The sequence below is a fragment of the Lissotriton vulgaris genome, chromosome 7 (genome assembly GCF_964263255.1).
Source record: "Lissotriton vulgaris chromosome 7, aLisVul1.2, whole genome shotgun sequence".
NCBI classification, from domain to species: Eukaryota; Metazoa; Chordata; class Amphibia; order Caudata; family Salamandridae; genus Lissotriton; species Lissotriton vulgaris.
The window spans coordinates 783332059-783356609 of record NC_141695.1 but is presented as its reverse complement, the minus strand read 5'-3'; the positions used below and the strand labels follow the sequence as shown (position 1 = coordinate 783356609).

Here is a 24551-nt window from a genome sequence, read left to right as displayed (position 1 = left end):
CGAAAAGCTAAACCAGTAGACAAAAAAATCTTCAAACATTTGGTTTGTGCATAGGAAATCTGAGAACAAGAACAACTTGTTGAGAAAAAATCTGCATGCATGATCTGCCTTAAATGGAATTGACTAATGCGAAACTTATCCCGTCATTTCATGAAAAGAGACTCTCCGTGCAAAAAGAAGAATCACTCTACTGAAGGTAAACCGGGAAACATTGCAAATGCTAAAAAAAAAAACAACTGAAAATGTGCAATTCTTTACTGGTAAAAAAATAGTTGCAAACCTCTAGTCATGTTGTACATACAAAATAATGCAATAGTACGTTTGCAGCCCCCTTATGCCATTTTTATGTTTTGCTTTAATCAAATCTCAGTTGCTCTATGTGGTGACCCTAGATATGGTGAAGCCCAATCTTGGAGGAACTCTAGAGTAGACAAAGGGTGCCATTTTGGCTTTTGTTACCATTGCACAAATCTAGACCTTTGAATGAGTAGTACTGCTAATTCTGGAGTAATTCATACTATTAATCTTATGTTCATGTGGATCTGGTTGTTGAGACTTGCTTTATTCAGATCACTACCGTGTGAAATTAGAGACCTTTTTTTTATTTAAATGCCAAATTTTGGCACACAAGCCTTGCTCACCAGAGCAACTGTTTTGGTCAATTGTTGCACACCTAGTAAACTAGATCGCCAATGATCAGGACACGCAGTGATGCAGAATCCTAATGGTCCCGAACACTGGGTTGAGTGTCCTGGACACAGAAGACATCAATGATGAATTACCAACATTTTCTGGTAGGGGACGCTTGGTGGTGCCTCTCATTGACAACAAACAAGTAAGCTAGAATCGTCTTAGAAACAGAGCATAGACTTACATTTCACATCTATTAAAGAGAGCGAGGCTTACCTGATCAAAAAGATACACTGTGACATCATCAAAAAAGGACACAGCCTTCTTCTTGCGCTCAAAGTCTTCACAAAAGGTGTGAGGCACTAGGCTGGGAATCTTCAGGAGGCTACGCAGGTTCCTAGCACTGTGACTCTCAGCAATGATGACTGGTGCTGCAGACAGCTCCTCCTCACTGTCCTCACTTGGCTCTTGGATGTTATAGCAGCAGAGCTCTTCATCAGACTCATCGCTGTCCTCTGTGTCCTCCTCATCCTCATCAGCCTCTTCATGTCGGTCCACAGGGCCTAGCCGTGTTTCCTTTTTGCCATGCAGCAACGAGACATCAAGCGACACCTGGGAGTGCTGGCCTGCAGCAGGGTCCCCTGGCCACACCACCCGCCCTTCTGCTTCAGGCGAACGGCGGCTCTCCAATGACCCCACATCCTGGCCATCTAAAGTACTTATCTTCACTTTAAACCTTTGACTGGGAACCAACTTTGTCTTATCCTTGCACACTCCTGCAAGGCTCCCTCCATCGAGCACCATTCCATCTAGGCCCTGGACACTCAACTCCTTCAGTCCATTGAGGAATTTATCTTCTTGATTTACCTCAACAGATGTCAGAAGAAATGTTCTTGAGGGCAGATCATGTGTGGTAGCCACAGGTAACATGTCTTGGGCAGTAGACACACCTTTGTTGCATTCCATCCCCAGACCTTCATCTAGAGATTCCCCCTTAGCCACAGTGCCTTGTGTTAGAAAGGTTCCTTTTCCCAAATCTCCATCAGTCAATGTGGATGAAAGTGGAATTTTAGTGTCAATTTTGTCGAAAGCGTTTAGGTCTACCACAGAGGGAGTGTCTGATAGGCCAGTGGAAGACATTCCAGTGGTGGCATCCTCTGGAATATGAGATGTAAGGTCCATTACTTCCAACACACTTTCTGGTGAGCGCGGCTCATCCAATCCTTGTTTCAAAGTTGTAAGACCAGGAGGTTCTTCCTTAATTTCATTGAACTCTAGTTCTACAGCCTCGTCCTCCTCTTCCTTTAAGCATTTATCAGTTTCTGCATCAAAATCAGAAAAGTAAGCAGAGTCCCGGTAAGGGTTCTTCTCGTCCAGGACATGCAGTTCACTGCTGAAGGAAGAAGACATGTGCATGTCACTTGCAGGACCGTCTACGTCAGCTAAAGTAGAGTTGCTGGATGACTTTGTGACCTCGCAGCCTGCATCTGGCTCTCGTGTCTCATGGGGTTCCTTCAGGACAAACTCTGGAGACTCATAGTTCTCTGTGTCATAGCCACTGTCCAGTGCCCGGGGCTGGTTACATAGGTTGTAGACTGTGGGGCTGTAAGCGTCGCAGGAACTGGCCACAGAGGGTATGTCCAGGGACTCTAACGAATCGGGCGTCCCCACCTGTTTCTGTAAAGATTTGAATAAAGGGGTAGTATCGGCACGCTCAGGGTAGTCGCAAGAAAAATCCATAAAAATGCCGGATGTCAGTTCAGTGGTGTCATCATCATCATCACTGACATTGTCAGTCTCATTAAAGCTCATGCTAGATAAGGTTGGATCTGGCTCATAAGTGAGAGTTTGGCACATTTCTGAGGGCAGATCTTGGTGGCTACTGGACGCTGCTTCATCGGACTGATCCAATTCAACCTTTATTTGCACATGGCTATGAGTAGTGGGAAGGGAGGTGGGGATTCTGGTTTCACTGTTGCTGTCAACCGAATGTTCCATCAGCTCAGATAGGATTGCCGCATTTCTAGAAAGCTGTGGCTCTGGGTCCCAAGGAGTACAGGTGACTTCATTTGTGTCAGGAGATCTAACCAGGCCAGCGATTTGGGTCTCTGTGTTTGGTATTTGCATCAGTGCAGCACACCCACCATCATCCTCTTTAGAATCAGGCTTCCTCGTGGTTGAACAATCACTATTTGCAGTTTCTTGGGAAAACGTGCCAAGTAGAGGACCAAGGGTATCTGACTCCAAGTCCGTTGAAACAGATGGATTCCAATGCTGCTCTCTGCCATTGGATCCCAGACCGGGCAAGTCATCCTCTTTGCATGGTATGCTGTCTATGTCAGACTTCCAATGCACTTCCAAACCATATTCTTCTTGGACAAACCCCTCCTCCTCAGCAGTCCGATGAACCTTTGTAGAAGAGACGTTGCTCTCCCAAAGTGCATCCCCTAAATCGGTGTTCTGCCAAGATTCAGGGCCGAAGGGCTCCGTAACTGCTCCTCTGCAGTGGGTGGTGCGTTGGTTGCACCAAGCATCCGCACCAATGCTGTCATCAGGTGGCTGGGGTGGGCAGCAGTTGCTAATGTTATTATTGGAGGAGCAGTTGGAGCTCCAGCAAGGGCTCTGAGCTTCCTCTGTGAACTGGTCCCTCTGACATCTTTCATCACTAGGCACCAGGTTTTCGCATATCCCTTCATCCTCTAACTCCACAATGACAGATTCAACCATGGGGCTTTTGACATGATGTCTACTGACTGACAGTTTCTGCCTGGTGAGCTCCATCAACCTTTCGGCAAAGGCTGCATCACGCTGATCTTCATAGCTATTTGAACAGCTGTTGATCCTGTATGAGCAATTCATGGTAGGGGACACTCCGAGTGGGTCCTCAAAAGCAGTCTTCTTGCAGCCGGATGATTTCCATTCATCCTGCACCTCGCAGTCATCTTCCAATAAACACTGATCTGCCCCATCAGATGGGGTCTGCTCATAATATGTTAGGGCTTTGCTTTTGTGCTTGGAGGCTGGGTAGAAGTCTGAGTTTTCCCAAGTATCGCCGGGTGGTGGGTCCTGACCCAGCAAGGGCTCCATAGTCAAAAAAACACTGGGACTGTTACTAGAATCATAGAGGTCCCGTCGCATTTCCTTTCTTGCCCAGCCCAGCTCCTTGTTGGGGGAGAGGCGATTGTACTCGGGGCTGTAGGAGCACATGGTGTAGTCCAAGTCAGCGTGGCAGTCGGATGGCTCCTCAATACGGATGTAATACTCACTACTCACTGATGGGCTATGGGCACTGAGGACGGGCACCACCCCGGGAGTCTTCTGGCAGTCAGGTTTACGTTCATAGCAAGAGGGGGAGACCCCCAGGCTGAGCCTTCCAGAAGAGGTGGCTGAGCAGTAAATGTCCTGGTAGTGTGCATTGCCAGGGCTCAAGTTGCCACCTACTGCCTCGAAATGGTCTGGCTTGGAGGGCTCCCACTTGTATTCAAAGTTGAGGCCTTGACTTGTCTCAGTCACTGTTAGGATGTCGTCACCATCAGTGTGAAAAGCGTCGCCCGAGAAGTGAGCCAGCAGTGGGAAGGAGGAGGCCCGCGTGCTGCGATGGCTAGCACTGGAGTGTGGCTTAAGGGAATCCCAACGCTTTTCAAACTCCTCCTCTGCCTCCGTTGTGCCCTTCGCGCACAGGTACGAAAGAAGCAGGTGCACCTCCTCTGCAGTGGGGCGCTGGTCAGCTTGCAGCCAACAGAACTGCATTACCTCATACCTGCAGTGATAGAGGGGGACAGGGTTAGCTAGAGAAATACACAATGATCTACTGAATAATTAACACACTGCGCATTTGCACTGTGTTCACTGTATACAAATAGGACTCATACCCTTCCTCTTGGACTCTCACGTAAGGTCCCCCTGTGATCCATCCCTGGAGGCAATTCCTTTTTCACCCTTGTACTGTCTGTTCTTAAAAACTATGTCCCTCTATTCCTATATTTTTTCCCACAAATCCACCAAGTGGCACAAGACTTTTCCAAGCTAGGTAGCAAGGTCGAGGAGTGAAAGGGCCTGGAGTCTGAACGGTAGGTGGGCAGCTCCTGTCTGTATTGCTAGGCAGATGGGGAATGCTCAAATGAAGGTATGAGAAGCATGTATTAGTGTGAGAAAACAGCATTGATCGGAAGCGTGCACCTTTGAGCATAAAGACTGGTTTGCACAGCTTCGGAGGATGCCATGCATCAGTGCTCTCAACCTTGCACATTCCATATACATTAAAGTCACATCTTAAATTCAGTGATGCCATTACAGGCGAATCTCGTGTGTTCTTGTCACCTGAACTATAGCATAACTCTTTATATGCTACTTCACCAACTTTGGAGAAGGGAAGGTCACTGACAGAAGAGTCTATGAAAAGCATACTGTATACTACATTCGGTATATCTCAGAAAACATCTACACTCCCAGCACTTTCAATATGTCCTCATGTACACCTTCAAAGGACCATCCCTGATACATTCTTCTGGAGTTGCACTCCGCATGGTGGACAATCTGTGATGTTGCCTAAGCTAGCATCTTGCTGCCTAAAGAAGCTCTCCACATGAAGGCCTGCAGACTGCAGCAGTAGCAGCTGTAGAAGACCCCAGAGGTGGGACAAGATGACATCAAAGCTTAAAGACCAAGCAGAATGAAGCTTTCCCAGATGGTGCACATCAAAGATTCTCCCCATCTCCTTGCCCTGAGAATAATAAAGATAAAACCATTGACTCACTAGAGCCTCTTTTAAAAATAAACAAAACAGCCCCAGTGAGCGAATGTGAGAATCCTACTTTCAACCAAACCCCCTTGTGATACTTTGACGTGTTATGAATGGCCGACATTGCTCACCAGCGGTCAGAGAGCGAAAGGGTCATCTGGGGCTTAGGCAGTTTGAGCTGCTCCTCCTTGATGGCGTAGGTGAGCACCTGTTTGTCAGAGTAATGGTGGTAGGGCTGGCTTCCTAACTCAAACAGCTCCCAGACAGTCACTCCCAAAGACCTGTGCAGGAGGAGGAAAGCATGCAGATCAGCAGCACACACAGGCAGGGAAGCTTTGGGCAACGCAAATGCGGTGGGGAGAACAACTGGATGGTTCAGGTAGCATAGTCGCCAAACTGGTTCAGCGGAGGGGGCACAGGGCAGGTTAGGAAGGAAGCTGCAGGTATGGCTTGGTCAGCAGTGGGTGTACTGGGTAAGGTTTGGAGCCTGGAATAGCAGTGGGGCTGCAGGGCAGGACTAAAGTGCAGGAGCAGAGCTGTGTTTTAGGCTCCTTTACTGGAATAGTGGCGAGTTAAGCAGGTCAAGGATAAGCTGCATTGGTAGAGCTGTGTCTCCTGTGGATGGGGCTGTAAGTTAGGACTAAGGTGCAATGGCAGAACTTTGTCCGAGCCACAGATCGGTGACGGCAGGGCTTGGGGAACTGCGGCTCAGGATTATGGTGCAATGAAATAGCGGTAAAGGGGTCTCAGTAATGAAGCAGTATGGTGCTGGGGGTCAATATTGGGGTTCAATGCCACAGCTGTGTGCGGATCCCAGATGGACCTCTGAGAACTGGGAAAGTAGAAGGGGGCGTCAGGGCTACGGTGCAGTTGAGGTGAAGAAGAGCTGCATCCGAGGCCCCAGTTCTGGAATGGCGAGGATATTGCAGGTAAAGGTTAATCTGGATTGGCTGGGTCGAGCCTTCCCGCAGAGGATACTGAGGATGACTGTGGTACAATAGGAATGCATTGTGCTGCAGGTAATGTTTAGGCCGCACTGCATGTTGATCTAAACCTCAAATGGCAATGAAAGCTGCATGTCAGGACTCAAGTGTATTGGCAGAGCTGCGGAGGGGTCGGGTACTGAACTGCAGAGGGGGAGCTGCAGGCCAGGGTTGCGGTGTACTGACAGAGCTGTGCGAGGGAAGTCTTCCTGCACAAAGCCTGACTCGTCACCCCCAATCAGTCTCTAGAATTCCAACCAATTAAACCATCACTAATTTCTATCAGGGCATGCACTACCCCAAGGGGGGCACGGGGCTTACTTACCAGATGTTGCTGGCCTTGGTCTGATCCACCACCAGCAGGTTACCGTGGACCTCATCGATCAGTTCAGGTGCCGTCCAGCGCAGGGGCACCCACAGCTGGTCCGCCGTCACAAAATAATCCTCCTGCCAGGTTCACATAGTCAGTGTCAGGACAAGCCATGCCATCCCGTCATCACCGCTAGGTACGACAGGCCAATGTGAAAGACATACATGTCTCAGCAATCCCCTATTCCACCCTCAAAAATAAAAAATACTAACAGAATATGAATCACAGAAAACTGATTTCATTTCTTCGTCCTGCCCAATCCTCAACTCCCTAGAAGGGTCCACTTAATTCTCTTTAATTGTTCTTAAAAACAAGCATCTTTGGTCTTCGACACTGCATGTGTGGGGCACGCATTTTTGCGGAAGGCTTTTCAATCTGTGATGCAGCTGACAAAGTGGCAATCTATTTGGTATTTTAAGAGAGTGTCTTCTGTGTCGCAGATGGATCAGCCTTATGAGAACTTAGCAGTTCAAGGAGAAACATAGTAGGCACCTTGACCATCTGAACAACTTATTTTCAAAGGTGCCAATCTACCAGTGACGATACTGTGGCTAAGGATGACTCCTCCAGCTTTAATTGCCTGCAAGGTAAGAACATGACTTCAGAGTAACATTCTCGGAAAATCAATCTTATTCTGACTTTGTAGCTCAACATGCCGTAAAGATGCAAGTAGAGCCCTGAGAAAGGCTCATTGGATGAAACACGTGCCAGCTGTTTTGGAAGATAAAATAAACTGAAGGAGAAATAAAAAGACGAGAAATTGCATCTGTCAATAACCTTCCACTACAACTGTTTGTATGGCATACAAAGAGGTGTGCAGCTGGCTTTTTCGACATTTCTTGCATTTAGACCAATTAATTGGCCCAATGGAACACCTGGTGACAACTGATCATAGCTAGCGTTGCACCCACACATTGTCTCTCACAAAAGTTTATTTTACAATTTAAAATGCCCAAAAGGTGTGCAAGAAATAAACCACGAGCACTATTGCCTAGCAATCTTTTTGTTCATTTAGAGGTATCAGCCTATCAGACATCTGGGTAAATTTAAAGATTTGATTGTTTAGGAGGTTTGTTTAATGGTGGTATTCATGCTGAGTAGGACACTGGCGTAGCTCCCCTCGCCTAGCACATGGCCACATGTTAGCGACTGCCACTTACCTTGAACTTGCACTGGGACAGCCCGTAGTCACCTATTTTGACGGTCAGGTCAGCAGTGAGGAGGCAGTTCCGCAAGGCAAGATCGCTGCACAAAGGAAAATCGCGTAAGAGTGGTTAGAAACCACGCTCAACCCCAGACCTTACATTTTGTATGGCTGCTGCTGAGGTCGCTCCACTGGCACAGATCTGTGTATAACCTCAGATCCAAGATCCAAGTAGGCGAGCACAGCCTTTCTTCCCATGGACGTTTAAAAAACGAAACCTTTTTAATAAAACACTTTGAAAATATAAAGCTGTTGCAGAAGAATATAGTTTACAGCTGAGACCAATCTCTTCAATTAGAGACATTGAAGAAGAGGAAAAGACGAACGAGAGAGGAACATGAAAGCAAATCAAGTGGTAGCGAGTATTAACAGAGAGGCAAAGTAAGAGACAACCCACACACAACAGCAGACAAAGAAAAAATGGAAATGAAGAACATGACAGCAGACATGCAATACTCACACACCGAAGATCTAAGGGTACTGAAAGACCCACCACGGTTTGGGAACATTTAAAAAACTTTGGGTCTATCGGCCACCTCCTTGCACGAAAAATGGACATTAAGTAATTTATCAATATTCATCCTGGTCAGGCCTAAAGTGAGAATGACGATTTCATATGAAAAGCCTTGACTAGAGCAGATATGCACCACCCGGCCCATCCAAAACTGCGAGGCCCGGGGCAAAAGCTTATTGGGGGGGACTCTGTTTTTGTCAGGCGCCATAAGACCTCTTTTTGAATATCAAAACGTATGTGAGCCAGAAAAAGAACACAAAGCAAGGCGTCTGATGGGGGGAGGGGGGGGGGGGATGGGGGGGCGTGGGGTTCACGGTTCTCATGATTGCTGATTGCTCAAGGACTTTTGCACAGGACTTACCCAGGGCTCTGCCCGGTCTGTAGGGGTGGCTAGCACATGGGGTGTGCATTCTTTATTCGATTCAGTATTGATGCCCAGGTTTATTTAGGATTGCTAATAAGCCTGTTCAAAAGTTGATATGACCCGTCTTCTAACGTTATAAATATGCCTTAACTAACCTACTTGATATTGGGCGACCGGCGATTATCTGGGGCATGTAACCGAAACCCCTTGTTTCTTTTCACGCTCTCTTAGAATGTACAGTAAACCAATAACAATGTGTTAAAAAATAGCAAGGCGTCTGATGCCACCTAGTGGTAAGGCCACTTAAACTGTCTCTTAATTAATGAAGGTAGGCTTGCTAATTCACAGCATATATTGTGACCTCTACGTCTTGGTTTTTGTTCTGTGCGTTCACTAGCGTTTCTATTGAAAAGAAAATCCAAACAAAAATATTTCCAGATGCATTTGAGCTAACCCATCCACCAAAATCCTATCCCAAGTTTTGCATCTTTGATTATCGTCTGTACTGTGATTATTTCAATTATGTCTTACAAATTATATATATGCCCTATCTTTGTTTTACTCCACTGTACTCAAGATTTCAGTGTGTAACTTTTCTCATACTACTTGCAATTAAAACGAAGCCCCATTAGGTTAATCGCAGTTGGAGTGTCTTTATCCTCCTGGGGATAAAGAACGTTGGAGGACAAAAACACAAAACAGGAAGACCTCCAAGACAGAAAGCAATTTTCATACCATTTTCGAAAACTAGAGTTGATTTCAATAAATACGATAAGACCAAAATGACAAAAATCCAATTTGTCAAACTAGAGTTATGAACTTTTAAAGATTAAAGTGTAAAATAGAGGCAAAAAGCATAGGGAAATCTGGTCGTGCTGGACCGGGTCAAAATCAGGCCGACCACAATGGAGCGCAGGTCGGATAGAGTCATCAAGTTAGCTTACCATCTCAACGTCAGAACAAGAGTCTTGTTGCGTTAAAGAGGGCCGTGAGGTGCAGGGAGAGCGTCACAAGAGATTGTTGGAGAATCGGCACCCGGCATCGGTGGGAATTGCATTGGCGGTCCCCGCGAGTCGTTGATGCTGCAGTGTGAAGAGTCAGGCTGACAGAGCTTTGCGGTGCAAACAACAAGGTCCCAGTGCAAATGTTTGTGGTTGTGAAGAGCTCAAAAGCTTGATTTCAGGGGTCTTCAGCCACACTAAGGGTCCAGGAACTGAGAGGCATCACTTCAGGTTTAGGAATTTGCTACAGTTGAGTCCCGGTGTTTGTGCAGGATATAGGGAGCCTTTCATGTCCCTAAGTCTCAGATCAGGTCAGCAGACTAGGCCTTGGAGCCACTCTGGTGTCCTAGGGTCAAGATGAAATTGCAGGTCTAGTTCTCCTTCCCCAGGCAAGAGCGCAGCAGGCATTAGGTCAGCACAGTAGGCCAGCAGTTCCTTCAGAGCAGCAGTTCAGCGGAGTGGTAGCCCTTCCAGGAGCACAGCAGTCCTTCTTCCTGGCAGAGTATCCACAGGTCCAGAGGTTTAGAGTTGGTGTCGGAAGTCCTGTATTTATACAGAGTTGTGCCTTTGAGTGTGGAGGAGCGTTTTGAGGTATGCCTTTGAAGGGCACAGATACCCTGCCTTTCTGGCCCTGGCTCCAGACTAACTACAGAGGGTATGCTACTTTTTGTGTAGAGACCGGACACAACCTATTCAAGTGTAAGTGTGGCTGGACCCAGCTTCTTCCTCCCATCCTGCCAGTGATGGTCCATCCAGTCACACCTAGGCTCCCCGTTGTGTGGCTGTCTAGGAGGAATACACAAAGCCAAACTGTCCACTATACCCAGTCAGGTGACCCAGAGAAAGGCTGCAGGCATCAAAAGGTTAAGGCAAGAAAATGCCAATTTTCTGAAAAAACTGAAGATACCTGCTGAATTCTAGCAGGATTGATCAGTCATTTCCAATGTGCACAAAGCATCCAAAGATGGAATTGGCCTTCCTTTGAAGATACAAGATACACAAGAACAATCACCAGCCCTAGTCCTGATGAGATCCCCCAGCCACCAGTGGTTCGAAATGCGGCGGCGAGAACCATCTGGGATTTCTTTTACTTTGCATCAATATGGACAGTAAAAAATAGATTAGCATTGATATAACCCTCTGCCCAAAAAGAATTGGACTGGTTAAAACAATTGATTTCTAATGTGCGTCTATAAATACACCAGCACCTTTCAACACTTTTGTGTTTAGCTCAAAGCACGTTCAGTTATAGATGTTGCACTGCGTTGTTTGCGCCATTGCTACCATCAAGTGTAGGAATGTACTGTCATCGTTTTTTATCTTTGCGTGGTATATTTGATTGTTGTTAAAGAAGACGGTTTTCCCTTGACCTGTCCACAGGTAGGTCGCCCCCCCAGCCGCCACACGGACCTCCGGTGACGCTGTAGCCTGCTGTAGGCTGCTCCCGCTGCCTGTTGCAGCGTGAGCCCTTGCCAACTGCATCTCACTTTTTCCCCTGTACTGCTCTGTTGTGTCCTTGAGCCCCCTTCCCTCGTTTTGCTTCTGTGCCCTGTGCCCCCTTCCCTTCGTTTTTGCTTTCTGTGCCCTTGAGCCCCCTTCCCATTTTTTTGCTTCTGTGCCCTGTGCCCCCTTCCCTTCGTTTTTGCTTTCTGTGCCCTTGAGCCCCCCTTCCCTCATTTTTGCTTCTGTGCCCTGTGCCCCCTTCCCTTCGTTTTTGCTTTCTGTGCCCTTGAGCCCCCTTCCCCGTTTTTGCTTCTGTGTCCTTTCTCCCCCCGCCTCCCTCTGTGCCATTTTCCCACCGCTGTGCCCCTGCGGCCTGCCCCGCTGTTCCCATTCGCCACCCCGCTCCCGCCTCCCAGCTGCTCCTCCCTCCCACAGCCCCTCATATGGAGGACGCGCAGCGGACGCGCGCAGCGGGCGCACTGCTGGCACGCCGAAGACGCGCCTAAGGCAAGCCCGTCTGCGCCTGTCGGCGCCTGGACCGTGCCCAACGCCTTAACCCCTGGCTCCGAACGGAGCAAAGGACCTCGACTGAGATACGACACCAACGCACTCAACATCGGACGACCACCCGCCTGCTACCAAGCCACCCCGAAGCGAACACATGGACCCTTCACCTGTCAAGCCTGCAAATTCACCTGCCTCCGAACCTGCAGACCACCGCCCGGACCTAACATCAACAACAACCACCTCAAGTGCATCCTCCTCAACACCCGCTCCGTCCACAAGCACGCCATTGAACTCTGGGACTTCCTCGACACAACAGCACCAGACGTCGCCTTCCTCACGGAAACCTGGATGAACGCTTCCTCGGCCCCCGACACTGCCATAGCCATCCCGGACGGTTACAAGATCACCCGGAAGGACCGCATCCATCAAACCGGAGGAGGAATCGCCATCATCTACAAAAACACCATCAACATCACGACCAACGCCGAAGACACACTCCCTGCCGCCGAACACCTACACTTCCAGATTCACACCGACCCCAAGACCACCCTCAGAGGAATGCTCATCTACAGACCCCATGGCCCACGCACACAATTGAGCGAAACCATTGCCGACTTCGTCACCCCGCACGCCCTAGCCTCACCAGAATACATCCTCCTAGGGGACCTGAACTTCCACCTGGAGAAAAACAATGACAACAACACCACCACCCTGCTCGACAACCTTGCCAACCTCTGACTCAAACAACTGGTGAACACGCCCACCCACCTCGCTGGCCACACGCTTGACCCCATCTTCTCCGCCAGCAACCACGTCTCTTTCAGCCACTCCACGGGACTACACTGGACCGACCACAGATGCATCCATTTCACCTTCAAAAAGACTACATCCTACCACCACAAGCAACAAACCCCCCGCAGATGCTGGAGCAAAATCACCACAGACCAGCTCCTCGCATCACTGAACCAGAACACGCCAACCGACACCGCCGACATCAACGACGCTGCCCACAACCTCGCACAGTGGATCACCAAATGCGCCGACGACCTCGCTCCACTGAAGAACCACCCAGGCAAGACTGGAAACAGGAAAACCCCGTGGTTCACAGATGCCCTCAAAGACTCAAAGAAATCCTGCCGCACCATCGAAAAAACCTGGCGCCAAGAACGGACAACAGAAAACATGACAGCCCTCAAGAACGCCACTCGCGAACACCATCAGCTGATCCGCACCACCAAAAAGACATCGTTCAAAGAGCGGCTGGACAACAACACCCACAACAGCAAGGAACTTTTCAACATCGTCAAAGAGCTCTCCAACCCCAGCGCCAGCAACAACGACATCACACCATCGCAAGACCTCTGCAACTCCCTCGCAACGTTCTTCCACCGAAAGATCGTAGATATACACAACAGCTTCGGACCCCAGACTCCGCCTCCAGTCACTGAACCAACAACCCCCACCAATACCCTCATCGCCTGGACTCCCACCAGCACCGAAGACACCACCAACGTCATGAACTCCATCCACTCCGGCTCCCTCTCTGACCCATGCCCCCACCATATCTTCAACAAAGCCGACACCATCATCGCACCCCGTCTCCGAAACGTCAAACAAATCCTTCACATCAGCCACCTTCCCTGAGAGCTGGAAGCACGCAGAAATCAACGCCCTCCTAAAGAAACCTACAGCGGACCCCAAAGACCTCAAGAACTTCCGCCCCATCTCTCTTCTTCCCTTACCGGCTAAAGTCATCGAGAAGACCGTCAACAAACAGCTGACTGCGTTCCTCGAGGCAAACAACTCGCTCGACCCATCCCAGTCCGGATTTTGAGCCAACCACAGCACCGAGACCGCCCTCATCGCAGCCACAGACGACATCAGGACCCTGATGGACAACGGAGAAACAACCGCTCTCATTCTCCTAGACCTCTCAGCAGCCTTCGACACCGTCTGCCATCGCACCCTAATAACCCGCCTCTTCCACACCGGGATCCAAGGAAAGGCCCTAGACTGGATTACCTCATTCCTCTCTGACAGAACCCAGAGAGTCCGCCTCCCTCCCTTCCGCTCAGAAGCCACCGAGATCATCTGCGGCGTACCCCAAGGCTCCTCGCTCAGCCCAACCCTCTTCAATATCTACATGAGCCCCCTCGCCGCCATCGCACCAAACACAACATCAACATCATCTCCTACGCCGACGACACCCAACTGATACTCTCCCTCACCAAAGACCCAGCCACAGCCAAAACTAACCTCCAGAAAGGAATGTAAGACGTCGCAGAATGGATGAAGCTCAGTCGCCTGAAACTGAACTCAGATAAGACGGAGGTCCTTATCCTCGGACAATCCCCATCGGCCTGGGATGACACCTGGTGGCCCACAGCACTACTGGGCACCGCACCAACACCTACGGACCACGCACGCAACCTGGTATTCATCCTGGACTCCTCCCTCACGATGACCAAGCAAGTCAACACCATCTCATCATCTTGCTTCAACACCCTGCGCATGCTCCTAAAAATCTTCTGGTGGATCCCCACCAAAACGAGAAAGACCGTCACCCAAGCCCTCGTCACCAGCCTACTGGACTACGGAAACGCCCTATACGCAGGAACCACAGCCAAACTTCAGAAACAACTACAGCGCATACAGAACGCCTCCGCACGACTCATCCTCAACATCCCCCGCCACAGCCGCATATCCGCCCACCTGAGAAACCTGTACTGGCTCCCCGTAAACAAGAGGATCACGTTCAGGCTCCTCACCCACACACAAAAAAGCGCTCCACGACAAAGGCCCCGAATACCTCAACAGCCGCCTCTCGTCCTACACCCCCACCCGCCAGCTCCGCTCCGCCAACCTCGCCCTCGTCACCGTCCCACGAATCCGCAGAACCACCACCGGAGGAAGATCGCTCTCCTACCTGGCAGCTAAAACATGGAACTCCCTCCCGGCACACCTACGACTGACACAGGACCATCTCACCTTCAGGAGACACCTCAAGACCTGGCTATTCGAGCAGTAAGCGACCCCCCCCCCCGAATTTCAGCGCCTTGAGACCCTCACAGGTCTATAAATGTATTGGTTGATTGATTGATTTTTATGACATGTTAAAAACACAATAATTATGTTTAATGAACTATGAAATGAATACACAGGCCTAGTTTATTGAGTAATGTGTCCTTGAGTAAAGTGACCATAATCAACACAGGCACCTTCCTTTTTGTTGTTTGTACTTTGACAGAGGCCTATGGTGGCTGTTAAGGGCCCAGCCCCCCATTGATTCAAACTTTCTGAAAGGTGGCATTTTTAGAATTACAATTGAAATGCTACTTCACCATAAATTAGGATTTAAAATTGTGATTTCAGAGACACCACACATGAACTGGTGACCTCCTCCCATTTGGACATTACACGTATAAAAATGTAATAAGGTAACTCCAATGTTATCCTATGGGAAAAGTATGCATTACAGTAGTGAAAAACCAAATATAAGAGTTTTTCACTATTGGGACATGTAGAACTTAAAAGTACACGTCCCACTTCTTAAATACATTGCACCCTGCCCTCTGGGCCTACCCTAGGGGTGACTTATATGTAGGGTGACCAGATCTTGAGAATCAAAAACCGGGATATTTGGGGAAAATAGAAGAAGGACTAACATTTTACATCCACGGAATGGCGCAGAATAACAGCTGTCATCAACACAGGATCACAGAAGATGCATTAAGAAAGTAAATACAATGTAATTTCTACAATCAAAATCATACCTATTAATTAAATTGCTTTCTTATAACAGGTTCTAACTATCAAAGCTTTAGAACACCCAATAAAGTGCCTCTCACTGTTTCAGTCGACCCCTTCTAACAAGCACTGGCGTTGCCAATAGGTCTCGCAGTAGGAAAGTTGGAGCTATTGGTTTTGTAAATGACAAAGCCCTTTATGTTTTTAAAATGAAAAAAAAATAAAAGGCATTGTTATTTGCAATGGTAATGGCTCCAACTTTCCTACTGCGAGACCTATTGGCAACGTGAGTGGTGTAGCGTGTGTGAGTGGCGTTGCGTGAGTGATTGGCGTTGCATGTGTGATTGGCGTTGCCTGTGTGATTGGCGTTGCGTGTGTGAGTGGCGTTGCGTGTGTGTGTGGCGTTGCCTGTGTGAGTGTTGTTCCGTGTGTGATTTGTGTTGCGTGTGTGAGTGGCGTTGCATGTGTGAGTGGCGTTGCATGTGTGAGTTGTGTTGCGTGGATGAGTGGCGTTGCGTGTATGAGTGGCGTTGTGTGAGTGAGTTGCGTTGCTTTGAGTGAGTGGCGTTGCATGTGTGAGTGGCGTTGCATGTGTCAGTGGAGTGAGTTGCGTTGCTTTGAGTGAGTGGCATTGCATGTGTGAGTGGTGTTGCATGTGTCAGTGGCGTGGCATGTGTGAGTGGCGTTGCGTGTGTGAGTGGCGTTGCGTGTGTGAGTGGCGTTGCGTGGGTGAGTGGCGTTGCGTGTGTGAGTGGCGTTGCGTGGGTGAGTGGCGTTGCGTGGGTGAGTGGCGTTGCGTGGGTGAGTGGCGTTGCGTGGGTGAGTGGCAAGTTGGAAGTTCGGTGGTATTATATTTACATAAGGCAGAGTGAAGTTCCCTCCTAATTCTGGCATATAAACATATATTCCCAGCATAGGTTTTATTTGAAATGCAGTGCTACGATGAATGAGCGCCAGGTCCTTGTACCTCTGTCACTTACCAACCTCTTGTATGCGCCCTATAATTCGTTCAGGTATAAGCAACTAAAGCATCCGACACAATAATCAAAAGTGGTACCGATAAAATGATGTAGAGCGTAAAGTAAAATGACGCTTGGCTCTTAATACAGCTGCTTTCGTTGCGCAACGTGATGGTACTAATGGTATTGGCCTTGGAATTATGAAGTACAAACCCTACCGAGATTGCGTCCCTTGACCCTTCGGCAAGACAAGCTGCACGTGCTTAACACGCAGATCCATACTATCAAGTGAACGTGACCTTATATAATGTAACTGGTGCCCATGTAAAGCTTTCCAGTACTTCTGGCTCGGTTTCACGCAAAAAAAAAACAATTGGGTGGGTCTTTTTTCGGTTCCATGCACACGCTTGTAAAATACATGCTGTATTTACCAACAGGTTTGCTAATTTGCTATATGTTGTAGGGAAACTACTTTCAATTTCTGTGCTTGCTGTCATTAGATGTGCAAATCCGATTGGTTAGGTGGAGGCAGCTCAGAACTGTAGCCCCTAGAAAACCATAATTTTTTCTAAATAAAAGTGCAAGACCCGAAACATGGTGGGATCGATGTAGGTGATAGGTACTGTTTACTCAGTGGTTTTAGTTTGCAGGAGAATAGAAGCACAGGGAATGCGAGCGAGGGGAGGCAGGCAGATTACGAGGGAAGCCGGATGGGGGCGGGAGAGCCTGGTGGGGGGGCGTGAATGCGCGAGGGGAGGCAGGCGGATTGGGAGGGAAGCCTGATGGGGGGCGTGAATGCGAGAGAAGGGAGGTGCTGGTGTGGGAGGGGGGAGTTGCTGTATAATGTAACTGGTGCCCATGTAAAGCTTTCCAGTACTTCTGGCTCGGTTTCACGCAAAAAAAAACAATTGGGTGGGTCTTTTTTCGGTTCCATGCACACGCTTGTAAAATACATGCTGTATTTACCAACAGGTTTGCTAATTTGCTATATGTTGTAGGGAAACTACTTTCAATTTCTGTGCTTGCTGTCATTAGATGTGCAAATCCGATTGGTTAGGTGGAGGCAGCTCAGAACTGTAGCCCCTAGAAAACCATAATTTTTTCTAAATAAAAGTGCAAGACCCGAAACATGGTGGGATCGATGTAGGTGATAGGTACTGTTTACTCAGTGGTTTTAGTTTGCAGGAGAATAGAAGCACAGGGAATGCGAGCGAGGGGAGGCAGGCAGATTACGAGGGAAGCCGGATGGGGGCGGGAGAGCCTGGTGGGGGGGCGTGAATGCGCGAGGGGAGGCAGGCGGATTGGGAGGGAAGCCTGATGGGGGGGCGTGAATGCGAGAGAGGGGAGGTGCTGGTGTGGGAGGGGGGAGTTGCTGGTGTGGGAAGAGTGCTGCTAGGGGAGGAGAAGCCTGATGCCGGATGGGGGCGGGAGAGCCTGGGAATGCGAGAGGCTGGGCTTGCATGCGATGCGCGTGCATGTACACGGGAACTGCATGAAAACCGCGGGGCTGAGAGCCCTTTGGTTTCATGATGTTTTCGCCACTTGAATTCTCGCTCCGCTCGATGCGCTTGCGCACATCGATAGGTCGCGAGACCTAAAAACCGGGACATGAGACAAAATTGCCGAAATCTGCCCGGACAGCTGGTGAAAAACAGGGACTGTCCGGGCAAATCAGGGATGTCTGGTCACCCTACTTATATGTATTAAAAAGGAAAGTTTGGGCGTGGCAAAATGTTTACTTTGGCAGGCCGAAATAGCAGTTTACAATTGCACACACAGAGGCTGCAATGGCAGGATTGAGACATGTTTAAAGTGCTACTTAAGTGGGTGGCACAGTCAGTGCTGAAGGCCCAATAGTATCATTTAATTTACAGACCATGGACACAGGTAGTGACACTTTACTAAGGACGTAGAAGTGAATTAAATATAAGCCAATCTTACATGTTTTAGAGAGAGACCACAAGCACTTTAGCACTGGTTAGCAGTGGCAAAGTGTGTGGAGTCCTAAGGTCATCAAAAACAAAGTCAGCAAAAACAGAAGGTCTGAAGGCAAAAAGTTAGTGGAAAAAGTACACCAATGATACCAGGTCTAACAATTGTTATATACCAAAAGTAGGAAGTGCTATTTACCAACAACTTCATGAGGTCAGAAGAATAAGTTCCCTCTGCATAGTTAGCTTTGGCCATTTGCTTATGCTACAAATGGAAAGTTAACTACAAAAAAATGGGCCAGGAAAGCACAAACCCCAGTGACCCTCCCAGCCCCGGAAGAACAAGGGAAGGGACTTTTCTGATGCACACAGTCAAGCACCTGAATGTATCTAAAACATATCTGAAGTGGCTCACACCTCTGGCGACTGGTGGTGCTGCTGTGACACAGGCCACAGATCCGTCAGACGTCACAACAGGAGGTGACATTGTGTGTCCATAGAGGAACCTCTGAGCGGGGTGATTTCAGCTCTGTCAAAAAAGACGGAAGCAAGATCGGAGGAAACAATAAAATAGATATTACTTTCGGAAGTCGAAGAGGAATCTGTGACAAGATATTATATCCATCTGAAAAAGTACTATTAGAGGTTAGTAATGTGTTCTTCTAATAGACACCTTTTTCAGCAGATTGCTCATCTTGAAAGACTCGTGTAAGAGAATTCAGAAGATGAGAAGGGTTTGAGAAATGCGGGTGTATTTTTATTGTTTTTAAGATCAAAAAGTGTTTCAAAAGCTCTTAGCCAAATTGAGACTCATTCGTCACATCACAAAGGGTGGATTGTCATCACCTTACTATGTTTCGCAAGCAACTTAAGACTCACCTACTCACATCCGCTTGCTAAAACCGTTGTTTTTCCCCTTCCTTGTTCTCTGTAGGTCACGGTTATCCTAGCGCTTGGACGCCTTCGGGCAACAACTGCGCTCTATAAATCCCCAAGTTTACAAGTTTTACAATCAAGGCTACACATTTTTGGGGAAACACATAGCCTTATGACCAGGCTGGAAGTTTAGGAAGGCACCTCTCTTACATGGGTAAAATGAATTGCCTTAACACATGTAGAGTGGGCCCCCGGTCCCTCCTGGCGTGTCACTAAGTGTCAGGTCACAACACATTTTAATGTAAAACATGATCCATCCAGAAATTACATCTTTTATTTCTGATTTGCCTTTTTATAGCACAAGTATATCCCATAATGAGCTGTCAACATCATATTCTATGTTCTCTCTACATCTGAACTAATCGCCCTCCTATAAGTGAGATGATGGGGGTGCTCCTCCACTTTAGAAGAATATGGGGGCGGGCAGAATGCAGATAGAGCAATTATCTAAGCGAGATGAAACTCAAACACCTTTCAGACAAAAGGAGGAGCGAACCCATAGAACTACTTTGTCGGAATAAAAGCTTGTAGATAGAAATTTAACCAAGAACTTGTAACACCCTACTTTTTTCACTGAAGTTAACAGCCTCCCCTGCTTATTATGAAAAGTTAAGACAAAGGCAGTAGGTCTACCTTATTTATCGTGAAAAGCATATGTTCAAGTCAATACATGTTTAAGGGTGGATTGTCATCACATTTTGTTAAAGCATGAAGACAGGCATTTTGTTTCAGAGAATCTCTTACATTACAGTAGTCTGGAAGGAGTTTGATGCGGGTTACACCCTGTAAGAAACTGGTAGAAGATGTGTTCGTTGAGATCTCTTGTTACATCATTTTAGGAAGGAATGTATAATGTTTTGGCAACTGTAATTTTGTACACTAGTAAGTTTATGACAACTGAGAGAGGAACTTTGGCTCCGCCAAATGTTGATTTCCTTGAGTACACACTTTGGGAAGAAATTGTGTGCTTCCATTTAAGAGTGCTTGTATTGTACTATTTGCCTTGTGTGAATGCTTATGCTCAATACAGCAGAACTGCATTAGTCATGGTGATAAGCCACTGGATGTAGCCGTGGTTTGTTTTGTATGAAAAGTGAAGATAAACGTAGTTGGCCTCACTTATTTATTGTGAAAAGCGTATGTTAAAGCCAATAGGACTATCATGATAGATTGCCACTACACTGACTTAAAACTTGTAAACTGGTATTTTGTTACAAGGAATCTCACAGGTTTCTATATTAGGGAAGAGTTTTGGAGTTCATTGTTCCTTATGACAAACCGTCAGGATAGAAGATTTGCACATTGAGAAGCCTTATTCTGCTGTTTTGGAAAGTGTTGTATACTGTTTTTGCGAACTGGATTTTAGCAAATATTTGCAATTCTATGATTGTGTATGGATAACTGCCTTATAGGAAAACATATGTGGAATGTAGCAGGCCTGGCCTGGTTATGGTGACAAGCCAGAAATAAAGACTATATGCTTAACTGGTTCATTGGAAAGAGTTGTGTCAGAGGCACATCTTTTCTCATTTCTGAAAATGTAAAAACAAAGTAGGGTCCATTTATTTTTTATAAAAAATCACATGTAAAAGTTAATAGCTCCATAATGGTGGATTATTGCAGTGAATTAAACCCTACAGATTGGCACTGCATTATATGGATTCTTAAAGATTACTGTGGTAGGCAAGATTTTTGGTATTGGCTCCCCCTCTGGTAAACCCTGCGGCTACAAGACTATTACTTATATAATCTTTGAGTATTTTTTTGCCAACTGCTATTGTTTGTATATTTATAATTTTCTGACTGCACACCAAAAGGTTTGCCTTGTGAGAAAGTGTATGCAGAATTTAGTAAGCCTGAGTTGTTTATGGTGACAAGACAATTATAACACCAACAGGCCCGATAGGCTCTTTGGTAAAACGTCTGACAGATTCCAAAGGTCTGAAATGTTTATTATGAAAAGTTCCACAAAGACAGTAAGCCTCTAGTGAAAAGCATTTACTAAGGCAAATAGACAGTAGGTAAAGTCTGTGTACAGATATTTTATTACATGCATTCTCACAGATCACTGTTGTAGGCAAGGGTTTTAGTGTTGATCATACCTTCTGACAAACAGTAGGAGTTGAAGATTAGCACTGTGACAATCCTTGATAGACCCTTTTCCAGAGAGGCTGTATATTGTTTTCCGAACTGTAATTTTGTATGTAGTAGCAATTTATTCACTGCGTACCGGACGGTTGCCATATGTACAATACGGGATGTCTCCGTTGGTTACAGTGACAAGCCATGGATGAACGCTTTAAGCTTGATGGGTTCCTTAGGAGCAGTTATGTCAGATACAATAGGGCTGGCGTGCATTACGAAAATTACAAACAAGCATTTGCAATGCAATAGGTCTTGCATTAGGAAAGTTAGAGGTATTAGTATTGTAAATGACAATTTTTTTATTTATGTGTTGGTTTTGAAAATAGCGAAATGAATAGCTTTGTCATTTACAATGCCAATAGTTTTAACTTTTGCAAACGTGACACCTATAGCATTTGTAATGCAATATGCGTTGTATTTACATGACTTAGATGTATTAATATTACAAATAACAATCTGTTTTATTTTTTATAATACTTAATACTTAAATAAAAGTTAATGTAATTTATAATAGCAATAGCCTAAACTTTTGTAAATAACCTTTGGAAAGATTATGTTCAGTGTATTTTATTGTGATGAAAATCCAAGAACAGAAGTGAAATATTAACATCTTTTTGTGAAATTTGTAATAAGTTTGAAACATTGAGAGAACATATTAGAACCAGTTGTTGAATGGTTGCACAGAGTGATACTGTGGCGTTCAGTGGTGCTGAGTGATGCTGTGGCCTTCAGTGGTGCTGAGTGACCCTGTGGGCTTCAGTGGTGCTGAGTGATGCTGTGGAATTCAGTGGTGTTAAGTGGTGCTGTGGTGTTGAGTGGTGCTGTGGTGTTGAGTGGTGCTGTGGCGTTGAGTGGTGCTGTGGTATTGTGGGGGGCTGTGGCATTCAGTGGCGCTGAGTGATTCTGCGGCGCTGAGTGATTCTGTGGCGTTGAGTGGTGCTTTGGTGTTGAGTGGTGCATTTGGTGTTGAGTGGTGCATTTGGTGTTGAGTGGTGCATGTGGTGTTGAGTGGTGCTGTGGTGGTGAGGGGTACTGTGGTGTTGAGGGGTGCTGTGGTGTTGAGGGGTGCTGTGGTGTTGAGTGGTGCTGTGCTGTTGAGTGGTGCTGTGGCATTGAGGGGTGCTGTGGCATTGACTGGTGCTGTGGTGTTGAGGGGTGCTGTAGTGTTGAGTGGTGCTGTGGTGTGAGGAGAGGTAATACGGGGCAATGGAAGGCTTTGGGAGTAAATGGAAAGGGAGAGTGGCGAGTAGAGGAGATGCTTCAATAAAAGACACATATCCTTGCAATACACTCGAAAACGTGTTACTCAGAAAGAAGCAGCACCACTGCATGCCCTTGAAGAGTGTAGGTGATACTTGTTGCTAGATTTTCACATTTAGTTGGAGAAATCATAAGATCGTTGAGTTAATGTTGATAAGAAATGCATACCATATTAATGTGTGTGCAATGTGCTCAATTACAAAGCCTCTCCAGTATCATAGCAATAATTGATTCCCCATTATGTGAAATGCCAAAGTAATATATAATGTAATATCTGTGCAAAAAAATCACAAACTGTTCATTGTTTGAAGGGATTCACTCTTGCAGTGGTAATGATGGTGCATTGGAAATGCAGTTGCAGTTTCATGTGAACTGGTATTTATGTCAAACTAAAACAGCATAAAACAAGAACAGAGGTGAAATATTAACATCTTTTTGTGACATTTGTAATAAAGCTGTGGCAGTAATTGCTTGTGCATATTACTAAAGCATTCGCCAGGCCCCTGGCAGTATGAGAGGAGAGATGGGGGATACATTTTGCTTCTGTTTAGCTCTTGGTTTTCTCACTGCTGGGTATTAGTGTGAAGTTTCCGTGCTCAGATTATGCTGAAAAATGCTTGAACCGAAGAACGCGGCGATTTAATTAACACTGAATCCCGGCGCGCACGAATCAACCAAACAGTGTGATCCTCTGCAAAATGCCGTAACTCCCTGTAGGCCCCCTTGTTTGCCAAAATATTGAGTGCTTAGAAACGAGCTAACCATATTGCAGCTGTGAGACACACTGGATGCCTAAGTTTTTTTTTTAATTTTGAGAGAAGTCCCAGTTTTAATGTTAACCACTTTTTAAAACAAACCGATATCAATTCAATATTTACCACGTAAAACCTTCTCTTTAAAAAATAAATGGATCTGTAACCTAACGTGAAAAGCAGCAGGTATCATCCGAGTGAGGACATCCAAGGGGACAAAGAACTGGTACGATAAGGTGATGAAAAGAACTAATGCTGTCATCAGTGAAAAAGAGAAATTATAAAGGCATGTAAATAGGATAAAAGCAAACCGTCAGTTCCGGAGAAGGAAAGACAAGTGGGGGCATTCCAGTATAACATTTTAGTAGTAAACACAGTTTGGCGTTTTTGTGATCCATTGTTATTTATGCTGAAGTGATTGTTAACTGCGGGGGAGCACGTATGGGATCGTCTCTGCAGCAGCTGATATGAGGGACACCACCTGTAGCCAGGTGACAGTGGACAGTCCACAGCAGGAGATAGTCTGCAGTGGCCCCTCCAGCAGCAAGCAGCACAGGGAAATCTCCAGGCGATGGCCCCAATGTCAGAGAAGGAGGGGGAAGCCTGCTGCCGGCAGCTGTTTTACCTGAAGGTGGGAAGTGCAGGGCTGGTCGAGGTCGCACAAGCATGGGAGGCCCCCGGGTGACCAGTGATGAGAGAGAGGCTGCCCCCGGGGCAGAGCAGGACTTCGGCAGCGGCTCAGCTGGGAGGAGGTTATGTGTTTTACGCAACAGGTTGCAAGCAGGCTAAGTCTCAAATTTAAGCTTCAGGGGAAGGCATGCTGCCATAGTTTCAACTATGTGTGGAATTAAAATACAAGAAAAACAAGTCATGCAGTTGTGTTACCTCGTGGTTTTGCATGTGACATAATTCACGAAGGAAAATAATCCGCACAACAAACATGCTGTTGTTACACTACATTGTTTTCTTGTTGGTGTGCTCAGCGTTCGTGTTTGAACGACTCATATAGGTGCGAGAAAAACGCATGGGCAATTGCATGCAACTTTCATAGAGCGAAAAGCTAC

General features: G+C 46.8%; 1 protein-coding gene across 4 annotated transcripts in view; it reads right to left on the bottom strand.

The window, feature by feature from the left end:
• LMTK1 (lemur tail kinase 1) overlaps positions 1-24551 on the bottom strand; it is a 419869-nt gene that overhangs the window by 22418 nt on the left and 372900 nt on the right. For 3 of the 4 annotated variants that reach the window (XM_086931028.1, XM_086931029.1, XM_086931030.1), the window contains 4 exons: positions 7885-7969; positions 6680-6801; positions 5503-5652; positions 907-4390 (listed from right to left, as the gene is read on the bottom strand). In XM_086931028.1, the coding sequence (XP_086787154.1) occupies positions 907-4390; positions 5503-5652; positions 6680-6801; positions 7885-7969 (3841 nt within the window). The remainder of the gene's footprint in view (positions 1-906; positions 4391-5502; positions 5653-6679; positions 6802-7884; positions 7970-24551) is intronic. The other variant, XM_086931031.1, reaches the window with a different exon arrangement.